The sequence below is a fragment of the Struthio camelus genome, chromosome 28, assembly GCF_040807025.1.
Source record: "Struthio camelus isolate bStrCam1 chromosome 28, bStrCam1.hap1, whole genome shotgun sequence".
Classification (NCBI taxonomy): Eukaryota; Metazoa; Chordata; class Aves; order Struthioniformes; family Struthionidae; genus Struthio; species Struthio camelus.
Window position 1 is genome coordinate 4,810,736 of NC_090969.1, and position 13,957 is coordinate 4,824,692.

Below are 13,957 nucleotides of genomic sequence, written 5' to 3' on the forward strand. Positions count from 1 at the left end.
GTGCCTTGTGCTTTCCTTGCCAGATCGGAATGGGGCAGAGACCCACTGGGAGCTGCGTGTCCTGCAAGGGGAGTCGAGCCTGGAAGCTTGGTTCTTCTGCCATGCCAAGAGGTCGGAGGCCAGGCAGCCCACTGCAGACCCCTAGGGAAGGTGTGGCCTGAAAGCCCTGCCATCCTGAAGAGGGCACCCGGGGCCATGTGCAGGCACAGGAGCAGAGGCTGGGAGGGGGTTTAGGTGTGGCTGGCTGCCTGAGGGCAAGGTGGGCCTTGCAGGCTGGGGCCTGTAGGGGCAGGAAGGCCATTCCAGGCTTGGCTGTAGCTCCGAGGAAGCCTTGGTGCACTGTATCACTGCAGGCAGGCGCTTAGCAGAGCTGCTTCTGCTGGAGTGGACGTCAGCTCCCCGGGCAGAGCAGTAGCCTTTCTCCTTGCAGATGCTGCTGCCCTTCAGCAAGACGGAGAGAGCAGCTGTGCGTGAGAGGGCCGTGGGGAGGATTGGGAGGCTGAGCAAGTTGCTGGCCAACTCTTCCTCGCTGGAGGTAAGGAGCCAAGCACCGTGCAGCCCCCGCTTTGGCCCTTTGCAGCAGCCCAGAGCACCGTGCAGCTCAGGGGTCCCTCGGAGGGAAGCGTGGGCACAGGTTAAGGCAGTGAGCAAGGCTCTGCCCTGAAGCAAAGCTCTTTGGCGCTCTCTCCATGGGCTTTTCTCTGCAGTCCCTTTGTCGCAGGAGCCAGCTGTGCCCCCAGCCCTGTGCAGGGGAGCAGTGCGCACGGAGCATGATGTGAGCCGCAGCCTGGCAGTGCTGCCTGTGCTGGGCTGCTGCTTTGGCAGGCAAGGCCTGCAGGGCCCTCGAGAGCTTTGGCTCCCCTGGGATCCATGCCTGGGCAGAGTCTTGGCTTCAGGGCTTTGGTGGTGACTGCCTCCCGTCAGCCCTTCTACCTGTCCCACCCGCCTTCCGCCGATGTGGCACCCCTTTGGAGGAGTGGATGAGAGCCCTGCCTGCTATGGGAAGGCACTGCTGTCCCATGCCAATGCTGGGACAGCTGGTGGGCTGCCTCATCCTTTGCTGTGCGTACGAGGATGCGGAGACCAAGTGTGGGGCCTTGGATGCTCTCCATTGCCTCTTCAGATTCATTGTGCAGTGAAGACGTAAGAGAAGCAGTGCTGGGCTGTGTGCTTCTGCACGCGGCCATGCTGGCAAGGCCGGGGAAGGCATCGCACTGCCTTGGCCCCTCTGCTCAGTGAGGCAAAGGAGCAGGAGGCACGGCTGATGTAGGAGCAGGGGAGCAGGCTGTTAGTACCTGTCCTGGATACCACTGGCCTGGAAAATGCTCAGCAGCCCCTGCTCAGGGGCTACGGCTTGTGTCGGGCTTCCCACTGGAAAGTCCAATCAAATCCGTGGGGCTTTTAGTACCCTTTGAAGCAACTGCCCTTCTCTGCCCTGGAATAGGCCCCGACCCTCCCTGGGAATCTTGCTCCCCATACATTCCTGGCATGCCCTTTGTCTCTGCCAGGCTGGTTGCTCTCTGACGCCATGAGTCTGCCACCTGCAGCTCTCCATGACTCCTCCTGACCACTGTGTCTTTCTGCTGCTGTTCAGGCCGGGCGATGTTGCAGGATGATCCAGAGTATGTGGAGCCCCAGAAGGAGAGGGAAGCCGACAATGAGCTCTGCCTTTTGTGGACGAGCAACATCAGCGTGATCGTGAGGGTGAGGAGCACTTCCCTTGCTGGGACTGTTGGCCATGGGGTCCTGAGGAGACGTGGATGAGCAAAGGGATGCCTAATGAGTGGGGCTGAGGGGGCCTTGGGGTTGGTACGGAGGTGGTGGTGGAGAAGGAAGCAGCTCTGAGTGGCACCTAGAGTACTGGTTGCTGTGTGGTAGCAGCCCCGCTCTCACTGCTGTGTCTCCCACTGTCGCTGAGCGGGGACTAGCCAGAGGCTTGGCTCCAAGAGTCCCAGCAGCAGCTGCAGCCTGCTGGCCACCAGCAAGCTAGGGTTGCCTGCAGAGCCAGTGCACTGTGAGCCTGCTCCCAAGCATCCTGCCTTGCCCTGGTGGCCCTCTGGCCACATGCCCCATGGTGCTGCTACCCAGCACAGCACCTGCTCCTGGCTCTCCTGGGCCATGGTGCAAGGGGCTTCAGCTTGGTCACGTCGTGCCTGCCTGGGCAGGACCCTCTTGGGGCTCTCAGCGAGGAGGGGGTGGGCAGGGGCAGGGCTGGCACACAGCTGGGGACCTCCAGGGCTGGCCCAGGCTACGGTGCTGCGGCCAAGGAGGCACCACTGACAGAGCGCTCTTGGCCTGCAGCACTGCCGTGAGCATGTGGAAGGTGCTGATGGATAAGCCGATGCTTGCGCTGGACATGCTGCGGGAGCTGCTGAGCTTGCTGGAGGAGTGGCCACTGCACAAGCAGTCCAGCTCCAACAGGGACAACAACTGCATCCTTCCGCTGGCCATGAGTCAGGGGACGAGGCCTCCCGTGCCCCCAGGCTGGTGCCTGCCTCTCTAGGCCCCCTCTCGCCCTCTCCCCTGCCGGAGTGTCCCCAAGCAGGGACCTCTCCTGGGCCCATGGATACAACATGCCCAGTGCCAGGCCTCTGACTGCGCCAGCGCACAGGGCTGCCAAGTGCTGCCTGGCCTCTCTGCACACAAACAGCCAGGCTGGCCATGCCCAGGAAATGTCCATCCTGCATACCCTGTCCCTGCATCCGCCGACCTTGCTCAGCAGGCTGGAAAGCCAGGGTAAGGTTCGGGGCAAGGTGAGGGGCAGGAGTAGGGCTCCTGCAAAACCTGGGCAGGCAGCACGGCCTGGGACAGGGAGCCTGGCAGAGCGTGCACGCTACACGAAGCCTGCCGAGGTGATGGTCATGCTGAGGCAGGAAGGCTCACTGTGTACAACCAGGAGCTGAGGCCAAAGAGCCTGCGGGTGCTGGCCCTGGTCAGGCAGCCAGGCTGAGGCCTCCATCTGCATTTCCCATGCTCCAAGGCTGTGCCCGAGCCTCCCACCTCGAGGGCTGTGGAAGCATGCCAGGGGCTGCTCGGGAGTGCGAGGTGTGTCTGGGTGTTTTCTGCAGGCAACGAGGGCACTGTGTGAGATCGTCCGGGAGCCCGTCTGCCCAGAGGCGGTGAAGGCGTTTTTCCCCCAGCTCTTCCTGGCGCTGCTCTTGCAGATGGTCTTCACAGCAGAGTTCAGCCACCAGGAAGCAAATATGTTTTTGAGGGAATGCCAAGGGGATGAGTCCCGTCCCACCAGCCACGTCAGGTGCTCGATCCCGGTGGCCCTGTCTCTGCGCTGCACCTGGAGGCAGGGCCAGGCTGCCAGTATGACCTGGGCTTTGCTGTGCATGCAGGTGCGCCGTGCAGGCCATGAAAAGTCTGCTGCGCTGTGCTCACTATGAGACCATAGCCGTGGCTGTTGAGAGGAAGGGTGGCTGGGACCTATTTCTGCATGCGGACACCTCCCAGAAGGGAGTGGTGGTGCTGGCCAGGTTGAGCCCTTTCCGGCCTGCTGTGGCCCAGCACCTCTTCCCTGGATGTGGGGTGTGCCACCCCTTGTGCTTCTTGTTGGGGGAGGGGGAGCGCCAGTTCTCCAAGAAAGGGGCTGCAGCCTCAGCCCTTGTGGCAAGGGCTCGCCCAGCAGAAGGGCCCTGGGAGCTGCCATGCTGCCCAGCTTGGAGAGCTGCTGGGGGAGCAGGTGGTGTTAGGAGCTGTGGGAGAGGGTCGCGTGCAGGAGTGGTCCCCTCCCAAAGGCCTGGAGTGCCGTCCTGTGGGGCCTGGGCTCACATGACCGAGAGCACTGGGGACGGTGTGCCTGCAGTGCCCCCGAGGGCAGAGCCCCAGGAAAGGTGCAAGAGGCACAGGAGAACATGGGGAGGGCCCAGGGGCACAGGAATCCAAAGCGGGCAGGAGCGGGGATGTGTGGGCAGGCCATGCCGCCTGGGCAGGAAGGCTGTTTCTCCGGTCTCCCACCAAAAGGAACGTAATGATGACTGACGCTGGCTTTCTAATGGCAAGGTGTGGTAGGGCAAGAGCAGTGCTCCATGATGAAATGCCGCTGGCTGCAGGAGCTGCGTGCCAAGCACTGCCTTGGCCTGCCTTGCCCTGTGCTGGAGGGACATGGCTCGAGAGGGCAGAGAGATGCCAGAGGAGGTTTGCCTGCTCACCTGAGGCCCAGCACTGCCTTCTTGCCTCTGACAGAGCGATGAGGGGGGCTCCCAGTCACCTGCGTTGCTGGATCTTCCACCAGCTGGCAAGGCTGCTGAGGAGGGAGGACCAGTTTCATCAGCTGCCCGTCATGGCTTTCTTTGTCGAGGTGGGCCTCATGGCAAGCGGTGCCTCTCTGGAGGGGCCTCTAAATGCTGTAGCTCGCTTGTGCACATGCGTGTGGGGTGATGCTGGTGAATGGAGCTGGGGCAATGCATACGCTCCTGTTAGTAGCCCCAGCCTTGGCTCGTTTCTGCTGGGCGACCACTCGTAAGCACTTGTATTTTGTGCCTCCTTTGTGGCAGTTCTCTGTGTGTTCAATTGCTCCTCCAAGGGATGAGAACAAGAGGCTGCAGAGGGTTCAGGGGACGGGAGGAGGAGGCGAGCGGTGTGTGCAGCGTGCCATGAGGTGCAGGGCTGGGAGCAGGGCCCAGGGGTGTCTGCACAATGCCTGCTGTGTTTGGGCTGAGCTTTGTGAGGGCCTGGTGCCCTTGCCCTGGATGGTGGGTGGGATGGAGAGCTGCACGCTGCAGGCAGTCCTGCCGGCTCTGCCAGTCTTTCAGTGCTGAGTGCATTTCAGCTGCTGGAATGCCCTGACCTTGCTGACATGGATGAGGAGGTCCTGCCACTCGTCCAGAGTTATGTGCAGAGTGAGAGCCTGGAGATGTGCAGACTGGCGTTCAGAGGCCTCGTGACTCTGTTGAAGAGACCCAAGATGGTGAGGAGGGGGGCAGGCGGGTGAAGCCGTGCTGGCAGCCTGGGGCTTGACAGGAGACACTGGGTCAGAGAGTGGCTTGGACTTTGCTGGCAATCCGGAGGTGCGGTAGCTGCTCCCAAGTCTCCGCTGCCCCATTCATCTGCCCCAAGTGTCATGCCAGGCCCTTGGCCGTGCTGCACAAGGAGAAAGGCACCAATGCCCACTGGGAAGATCCGGGAGAGGGACAATGAGCTGGAGCACAGGGCCGGGCAAACGCAGCCAGGTGCTCCTGGGCCTTGAGGCAGCAGCTTTTGTCCTTACAGAGGCCAGTGCCTGCTGAGGGCCCCCTTGGAGATCTGTGCCCTGCACTGCAGCCTCTGTGCCCAAGGCCTGTGTGTGTGCAGAGCCCTGGCCCTGGCCACTGAGCCCTGATGGGAAAAGAGCACACAGAGCACTTTTGGGTGGGGGGGGGTCTGTCCTTGCTTCCCACAAAGAAAGTTGTGTGTTTCCCACAGAAAAGGAGAATGCAGAGCCTGCTCCCAGACAGCATGGAGTGGCTGCAGCATGCTTGCAGGGAAGTGTGTGTGGGAAGCCTGATGCTGCTGAGAAACATCCTCAGCTACCTGGAACAGAAGGGCTCCAACCCGATTGTTCTGCAGCTGGCCAAGAAGCTTCTGCCACGCTTTGATGACGTAAGGCTGGTGGGAGAGCCGGGGCTCTGCTGGTGTGTCCGGGGGTCCGTATGCGTGGTCTGGGTGCTGTGTGCCCCTCTGCATATGTGCCTGTTGGCGCGTCCCCGCACAGGCCCTGCTGTGTGTCAGGAAACCTTTTGCCCTGTGGTTCTCAGCCCATGGCCTGTGCTGGCCTTGGTGTCCTGGGCTGTGGGAGTAGAGCAAACCAGCCCCCTGTCTGCTCTCGGCCGTGGCCTGGGGCAGTGATGAGCAGAGAAGCAGGAGCAGGCTAGAGAGTGAGGGAGAGGCTGTGCCCCGGGGCTGTCCCTTTCTGTCCTTTTCTGTGCGGGGGCCCTGATGGAGCCCTCGGGAAATCCAAGAAGCTCCCTCCAGAGGGAGAGGGAGACAGAGCCCAGGGAAGCTTGTCGTGCTGCTGCCGCCGACAACCCTCATTGTCCAGGCTGCCTCAGCAGAGGCTTGTCCTCAGCTCCGACCTCTGGCCGGGCTGGGGGACAGTTGTGCCCAGAGAGGACGAGGCCTTACAACAGCAAACGCTCTTGTCGGGCCCCATTCCTGGAGTCGTTGCTGAGGCCTCCCCTCCTCTCCTCCCTGCCCGCAGGAAGACAGCAGAGTGCGAGAGCTCTCCATGCTCCTCTTCAAAGACCTGCTGGAGATTGTGGTGGGGAAGAACAAACGGAACCTGAAGCAGCATGCACAGAGGAGCCTGGTGCCGCTCTTCCTCCACGTGAGTGACAAGGTGCAGAGAGTGGCCCAGGTAGGGAGCAGTGTTTTGGGGAAGCAATGCTGACATGCCGTGGGTGGAGGTGAGCAGCAAGGCAAGGGCTGCTGCCAAGTGTGCCTTGGAACGCATGGCAGCATGAGGTGCAGCTTCCTGTGTGCTGTGGCTGCGGTGGCATCTCTTGGTCTCTGTTGCTCTGCAGGCCTCTCAGGAAGCCCTGGTCAGTGCTGCACAGTTCCTGAAGTGGGAGGAGCTCAAGCAGCTGGCCAGAAGAGCGGAGACGTGGAAGATCGGGGAGTACGTGGTAAGGACGTGGCCAAAGCCCCCGGGGCCCCGGCGGGACGAGGCCTGCCACCATGGCCAGTGTGCAGGGTGCACAACTGTGCCCCTCACGCACTGCTGCAGCCCAGAGCCCCCGCTGTGCTGGGCTGTGCTGCAGGGCCCTCTGCTCTAAGTGCCCGCTGGGGTGCTGAAGGGGCCCCTGGCCTGGCTGGGCCTTGGCAGAAGCATGGCGGGGATCTCAGCACCCACAGGCCCCGCTCTGCCCTCTGCTCCCTCTGAACCTGGCTACCAGCCAGCTTCTAGCTGGGAGGCGTGAACAGGAAGGAAGAGGAGGCCGGAGCAGGGAGGAGGGACAGGCCTGGCCTTCTGGGGAGGCTCGGTGCCAACCCCCTGTCCTTGTGCTGTCTGCAGCTGCTGAGGGACAGGAGCAGAGCAGAGCAACACCTGTGCCTGAGCCTGCCATACCTGGAGAACCCGGACGCATCCTTGCGGGAGGCAGCTGTGAGGTTCATTGGTGAGCCACAAGCCCAGGGCCATGCCTGCCCACCCAGACGGGCACACAGGAGGGTCTTCAGTCCCTCCCACCGTCCCTGGGTCCTGCACCCTGGGGACCCTGGGGACGGGGCTGGGGCCAGCCTTGCTCAAGGGGAGGAGGCTTCATGGCCAAGCTGGCAAGGCCAGATGGGAGCTGTGCTGCTCGGGGCTTGGTGAGGAGTATGAGGGGTGAGCGGAGGTGTTTGCCTAGGGCTCATCGGGCAGCAAGTGAAGAAGCGGAGAAAGGAGAAGGTGCAGGAGATGTGCACTGGTGAGTGAGAGCAGCGCTGTGTCAGGCAGCCCTGGCAGGGAGGAGGGAGGAGGCTGGGAAGTGAGCTCCAGTTCACTGGCCTGCCCCAGGCGAGGAAGGCTCTGTGTCCGTATGTGGGGGAGAGCAGGGGGTATTTGGGGGGCATCTGGGGCTTGGCCAACCGGCAAGTGCCAGCTGATCCATTTGTCCTACCTGCTGCCTCCTCCCCATGGGAAGAGCTGAGTGGGGCTGGCCCTGCCTGGCGGGGGATTCCTGGGATCTCTGCAAAGGTGGGAGTCTGTTCTCAGCTCGGTGCCTTTCTCTCGCAGCCCTCCAGCCCCTGGAAAATGATGCTGAACCTTTAGTCCGTTGCCTGGTGTCACAGACCATCATGAACCTGAGGGTGCCAAGGAGAGCATCAAGATTCCACCTCGGAGCACTGTGTCCCTGGCTCCAGAGAGCATGGGTGAGGTGGCACCCTCCCGCCAGGAGGTGACTCCGTTTGAGCAGAGCTGACGCAGCTGTGCCAATGCCATGGTGCTGCACAGCACGGACACACGCAAGTGTGCTGGAAGGTCTGGCTCATTGCTGGCATCTCCCGCCACCACAGGACAGCTCGACTCCTCAAGCACAGCCCCTGTTGTGCTACCACTTCATGGCTTTGTTGTACTTCCCGCAAAGATACAGCCCCGTTTCCTCAGCCAGAGTGAGTGTTCTTTTTTTAGGGAGCCAAAGGCAAGGGGCAAAAGTTGCTGCCTGCAAGAATCTGGCTTGTCCTGGGTGGGACGGGGTGTCCACTCGTTCCAATATCCCAGGCCAGCATAGAGCAGCCTGACACACTTTGGTTTTGCTGCAAAGCGTCAACTGCTCTACTGGCCTACAATAGCCAAGGGAAAGTGGGAGAAAAGCTTTGGCCTCCCCTGCCCTCTCCAGTCACCCCAGGGCAAGAGCAGGCCCCTGCTGTCTTCAGGGCTTGCATCTCAGGTGGAAGGGCAGAGCTGGGGTATGACATGCAGCTCTGTTTCTATCACCACTGCCTACCCTGCGCATGCTGGCCTCAAGGCCGAACCGTCCATGAACTCCAGAATCATTGCTGAGGATGTAACTGCCAAACCCATTAAAAGCAGCTAATAAAGATACACACCTAGCTCATGAGGCTACGAAGTAGACTGCAGGAGACAAGATGGGATGCACGTGGGTTGGGGTTGACCTCTGAGGAGATAAGGGACTGTGGGGAACAAGGACATGGCAACGAGCCAGGGCTGAAGGCCAAGACCAAGCAGAACGAGAGCGACACCAACCAGAAGGAGAGTAAAGAAGACTCAGTAAAGAGGATTGGGGGAGACCTTCCCTGGCAGGTGGGAAATAAAACTGTAAGGGGTCTAATTACGCCAGGATTTCTTTGTTCAGGGTCCCTCCCTGGAGGCACCCAGCTCCAGCAGTTACTATGCTGCAGCATCAGTTACATAAATCAAATTTTGCTGCTAGATGTGCGTGAGGCTCTGCTCCTCGGACACCTAGGGTCAAAGTGTTTCCACAGCACTTTGGCACCCCAGATGGGAGTGTAGCCAATCACCATTAGACCCTCTTGGCTCCAAACGTCCAAAATTAGAAAAGGAAAAGGAAAAAAGAAGACAAAAGGCAGTACAGTAAAGTTATGCAAAAAGCTAGCTGTCACTTGATGTCAGGATGATTGTCCATCTGACAATTAATGTGGGGGTTAACCCAAAGAAGGAGCCTTCGACTCTACGAAATTCGCTATGCTATGACGTATATTGGAAGATGAAAATCCTCACTGAATGGATTATTGGTATGTGTGGAATAACTGAGCACGGGACCGGTGATATCCAAGGAGGACAAATGGCACCCTGTGTAAAACTACTCTTGCTGCAGCAGATATAGGTGTCCCAAATAACTCCCCAGGAGCTACTGCTCCGCCTTACACTCCTCCGGTGGTGCCTCCTGAAGATCTGTCTATCTGTCCCTCTCCTTGCCTTACTCAGACTTCCCCTCCTCCCGTGGCAGGACTCCATCCTATGGTTTCTAATGTTTTACCTACTGCAGCAGCATTACAACCGAGTGCTGCGGGGGGAGCTAACCCCCCTCACGTGGTACTGCATGTATTCACTAGCCAGCCCTGGAGTCCGAGTGATTGAGCATTGTGGGCAAGCAAAATGGCCAGGTTGAGGGAGGATGCGGAAAGGAGCGCTCAGCTGTTTTCTAATATATATGCACTGGGTATAATCCAAACTGGCGGGACACCCAAGTACTCTTGAGAGAGTTGTTCTGACCAAACGAGCGAGATAAAATAGTTAATAAAGAGGCAAAGTTTGTACAACAGACTGGGGGAAACAGAAATCGTTAGCCAGCAAACGATCCAAATTGGGATTACAGTAACGCAGGGGACAGAGTCACTTGCCAGACAGGACTCCGGAACTTGGTAGAAGCTATTAGAGCATGTAGGAAATTAGGAGTGGATTGGACTAGAGTGCAGGAGCGTAGACAGAGCTTGGACAAAGAGGCCAGGGATTTTTGGGGACGACTAGGGCAAGCCTTGTTGAACTATGGGGGAATGACTTTCCAGAACTGGAATGATGCACTAGCCATTAGTGTCTTTGTCCATCAGGCCACTCCGGAGAGCCCGAAATAGTTGAAGGAGCACATGCCAGGGTGGCAAGGCAAACTTCACAAAGGATTTCAAGTGTAGCAGTATTGGTCTATGACGGGAGAGAGGAGAAACAGAAAGTGAAGCAAGCAAAGGAACGGAAAAAGGAAAAACAAGAAGAGGCTAATCTCTTAGCAGCAGCTTCAGGACGGAACTTGCAAATTAGAGGAAGGGGTAGAAGAAGAGACAGAGGAGGCCGAGGAAGGCTAGGACAATGCCAAGGGCAAGGACAAGAAGGAGACAGGAGAAGATGGGGAGACAGTGAGGGACCGGAATGTTATTTCTGTGGAAATGTAGGACGTAGGCAGAGAGAAGGTCCCCTCTGTCCAAGAAGGTCCCCAGGAGTAAGGAGCCCCCAGGGAAGCGGATCAGCTCGGGAGGGTGGACAGTATTCACAATGACTAGAGACAGGGGAATCCAAAAACTCTGAGGAGAGAGAAATGTTTAGCATATTGTGTACATCTTCGAGATGCTGTCTCTTAGGGAGATACCTGCTTTTTCAAGAGGTGCAGACAAACTTCCAAAAGAGCAGTACCATCTTCATGTTTGCTTAACAGAAGGATTATGCTAGTTAAGGCTGGCTTATCTCCTTCAGTGTTCTGCCTTCAATAACTAAAAATGCTAACATAACTTCTTGTTTGTCTTAATGCACTATTGGGAACGGGATTACAATCGAAAAAGAGGAATGCCTATACTTTGCGCTTAATGAATTAGTGCCTGGCTGCAAAAGCACAGCTGCATCTCAGTTCTTGAGTCTCCAAACCAAATCAGTGCAGAAAGGCTTTCTTAACAACCCAGCAACACCTTGGCGCCTTTTCAAGTGACTTGTGATTTGTGGCATAATGATAAAGCTTTTGCTTCTCTCTGTTTGGTTTTCTGAAACATTGATTTGTAATTTAACTCGATTGCCTTGTCTGATGTGTTTGTATGAGAACCCTTTGTCATTTTATAATCATAAATACTATTGCTGTAGATGCAAGCAATCACCCAAAGATTTGTATCCGTAACTTTCCTGGAATCCTGGGATGCAACTGGAATTACTCAGCTCCTATTACATCTCAACAGCAGCTGCAGTCCAATTCTACACTAAACCAGTACAAAAGAAAAATCAAAAGAACATCATTAGTGAGGAACTCTTTCTGAATGGTCACTAACAGCAACAGGAATTTTTAACCTTATGCTTCACCCGGTAGTGATATTGCTAGCATCAACATTGTTCTCTTTACTGCTCATAATCCTCTTACACCTCTGTGTGTGGTAGTTATTGCGAAAGACACAAGCCCTGCTGTTACATACTGAATTAATATATGCTGATCAGTAGACACTGAGGTCTATTTATACCACGAAGGCAAGAGGCAGCTGTACGGCCACTTTGTGAGGTGGATGGTTTGACTCTAGTTGGGGGGGAGGTGGGGGGGAAGGTGGCAGGACCTTCACCCTCCGCTTTCCCAAGTGATTGACCATGACCTCGGCACGTACAAACGACTAGTGGTAAAGTCACTAGCAAAAAGCCCGGGTGAGAAGTCCTCGCTGGGGAGCAAACGAGAAACTTCCTCCTAAAATTTAAAAGGTACGTGACTTCCAATATGACACACTGTGGCTAGATGACACCTGATTTGGCTAATGGTACAAATCATGGATGTAGTATAAATAGATGTCGCTCAGGACAGCCATTTGAACTCTCCTGAGGATGAAGCCTGCAGGCCTCAAGGCTGAACTGTCCAGGAACTCCAGAATCACTGCTAAGGCTGTGACATTGCCAATGTTGTAACTGCAAAACCAGTTACAACTAGCTGACAAAGATACAAAACTAGCTAATGAGGCTACAAAGTAGACTGCAGGAGACAAGATGAGATGCACGTGGGTTGGGGTTGACCTTGGAGAAGATAAGGGCCTGGGAGAAACAAGGACATGGCATCCAGCCTGGGCTGTAGGCCAGGAGCTGTCAGAAGGAGAGAGACACCAATGAGAAGGGGAGAGACCACCATCTCAGTAAAGAAGATTGGAGGAGACCTTCACTGGCAGGTGGGAAAATAAAACTGTAAGGGGTCTAATTACCCCAGAATTTCTTTGTTCGGCATCCTTCTCCAGAGGCAGCCAGCTCAAGCTGTTACTATGCTGTACAGTCATTTAAATAAATCATTATTTTTCCTGTTCTCCCTGCATGAGACTCTGCTCCTCAGAAACCTAGGGTCACACTGTTTCCATAACAAGATACAATTATGGAGGCTGGCTGCTCGTCTTGAAAAAGGGATACATTACTAAGAAACAGCCAGAAAAACAAATGGGGGATTTGTAAGAAAACTCCTGTTCTTTCCCTTGGCATAACCTTGATTAAAGTTAGCCTCAGTGCTTGGAGTAGCGAAGCCTGCAGGCCTAAGCTTGAACTTTAACCAAACCTGTGGGCTACTGTTGGCACAACAACTGCAGAACCAGCCAGAATCAGCCCTCCAACATACAGCACACAATGGACAGAGGTCACGGTTAACCTCCAGATAAGATACGGCACTGTGAAGCAGGAACACAGCAACCGTCCTGGGATGTAGGCACGAACCATTCACAAGGAAAGAGACCAGCAACTCAGGAAAGAAGACTGGAAGAGACTGTCACTGGCAGGCAGGGAAATAAGACTGGAAGGAGTATAATTAGCCCAGAATGTCTTTGTTCTGGGTCCCTCTTTGGAGGCACCCAGCTCGAGCTGAAACAAACGATCGTATGAGAGTCTGACTCTGACTCAGTGGTGAATGCCTGGGGTCCTTTATAACACACGCATCTCGGAAGGACTGCCATTGAGCTGCAAGGCTTGAGCTCCAGTTTGTGCCAGCTGAGTTTGCCAGGAGGAGATAGACATCCTCAGCATTGCTCCTGCACTCAGAGCGAACAGCTGGGATTCCTGAGAGGCAAAAGGATTCACTCTGGCTTTAGTGCAGGGTGAGGAGAGCTGGCCTGTCCATCTGTCTTGTTCCCAGCTGCCCTGTGCTCACACCTCTGAGGTGGAGGACAATTGCACCCATGTTGCCCTAAAGAGGAATGACACTGCTGAGAGCAGAGGAATCCCCTTCCAAAGTGCAGATCAACACACTCACCAGCCTTTCTCCGAGCATCTGAGGTGGGTCTCAACGTTCCCCTTCTAGCCAGGAAGACATCGGGCTCATTTCAGCTGCCCACAACCTGCTGCCCAGCAGCATTTTCATGGCCTTAATACCTAGGTGGCTTCTCCATGACGTTCCTAGATGATGCAGAGATGCAATGGGAGACCTGTGGCCTTCTGGAGAGCAGCTTGCAGCCCAGCTTGGCTCATTCCAAGCCCTGACACTGCATTGCCCAGAGCCCCAGAAGTTAGAGAGAGGGACTTGGGCACCTCAGGGTCACGGACAAAGCTGCATGGCAGGACCTGCAGTGGGTCTCAGTCACCCGCACACAAGCACCTAGTGACGTGAGAAGAGACAGAGGTGGTCCAAGGCATGTGCCAGTGCCTGCTTGCTCTGATGGAGCAACTGTGAGACCACATCCTTCTAGAGCATCAAGTGGGGGCCAGGTGCTCATCTGAAATGACCCTCAATGCCTACTACTACGAGAGCTCTCGCCACTTACTATGAAGCTGAGGCACATGCAGATCCCTACAGTGCAAACAGCTAATGGAATTCAGTGCAGACTCTTGCCTTAAGACCTAAAAAGAGGCTGGAAGGGGCCATGTTGAATGTCTAGGGTGTCCAGCACAACCACATGTTTCGAGCAGATACAGCGTGGGACCTACAGAAAAACCATGCCCTTTTGGAGTGGCTGCTGGGGAAGTGCCCAGGGCATCTCAGATTTCCTACCTGGGCCCAAACAACTTAATCCCACCTCTGCCTTTAGGCCAAGTCCACCCCATCTACAGCCAAGTGTGCTTCATCAATGCGAAGCACAGCACACCAAGCTC

The 13,957-nt window shown here is 56.5% G+C and overlaps 1 protein-coding gene and 1 long non-coding RNA gene across 2 annotated transcripts; both read left to right on the plus strand.

Annotated features, from left to right (window-relative positions):
* The first annotated feature begins 425 nt into the window (after nt 1–425).
* LOC138062659 (uncharacterized) lies at nt 426–2,567 on the plus strand. Its single transcript, XR_011136569.1, has 3 exons — nt 426–535; nt 1,595–1,704; nt 2,302–2,567. It is a non-coding gene; the product is annotated as an uncharacterized lncRNA (long non-coding RNA).
* A 1,776-nt stretch (nt 2,568–4,343) lies between these two features.
* Nucleotides 4,344–8,571, plus strand: LOC138062569 (maestro heat-like repeat-containing protein family member 7). The gene is made up of 7 exons (XM_068921341.1): nt 4,344–4,915; nt 5,410–5,586; nt 6,185–6,310; nt 6,507–6,608; nt 6,998–7,100; nt 7,332–7,391; nt 7,700–8,571. Exons 1-7 carry the CDS (start codon nt 4,805–4,807, stop codon nt 7,864–7,866), a joined length of 846 nt encoding a protein of 281 aa, XP_068777442.1. The 5' UTR covers nt 4,344–4,804; the 3' UTR covers nt 7,867–8,571.
* Nucleotides 8,572–13,957: the final 5,386 nt, after the last annotated feature.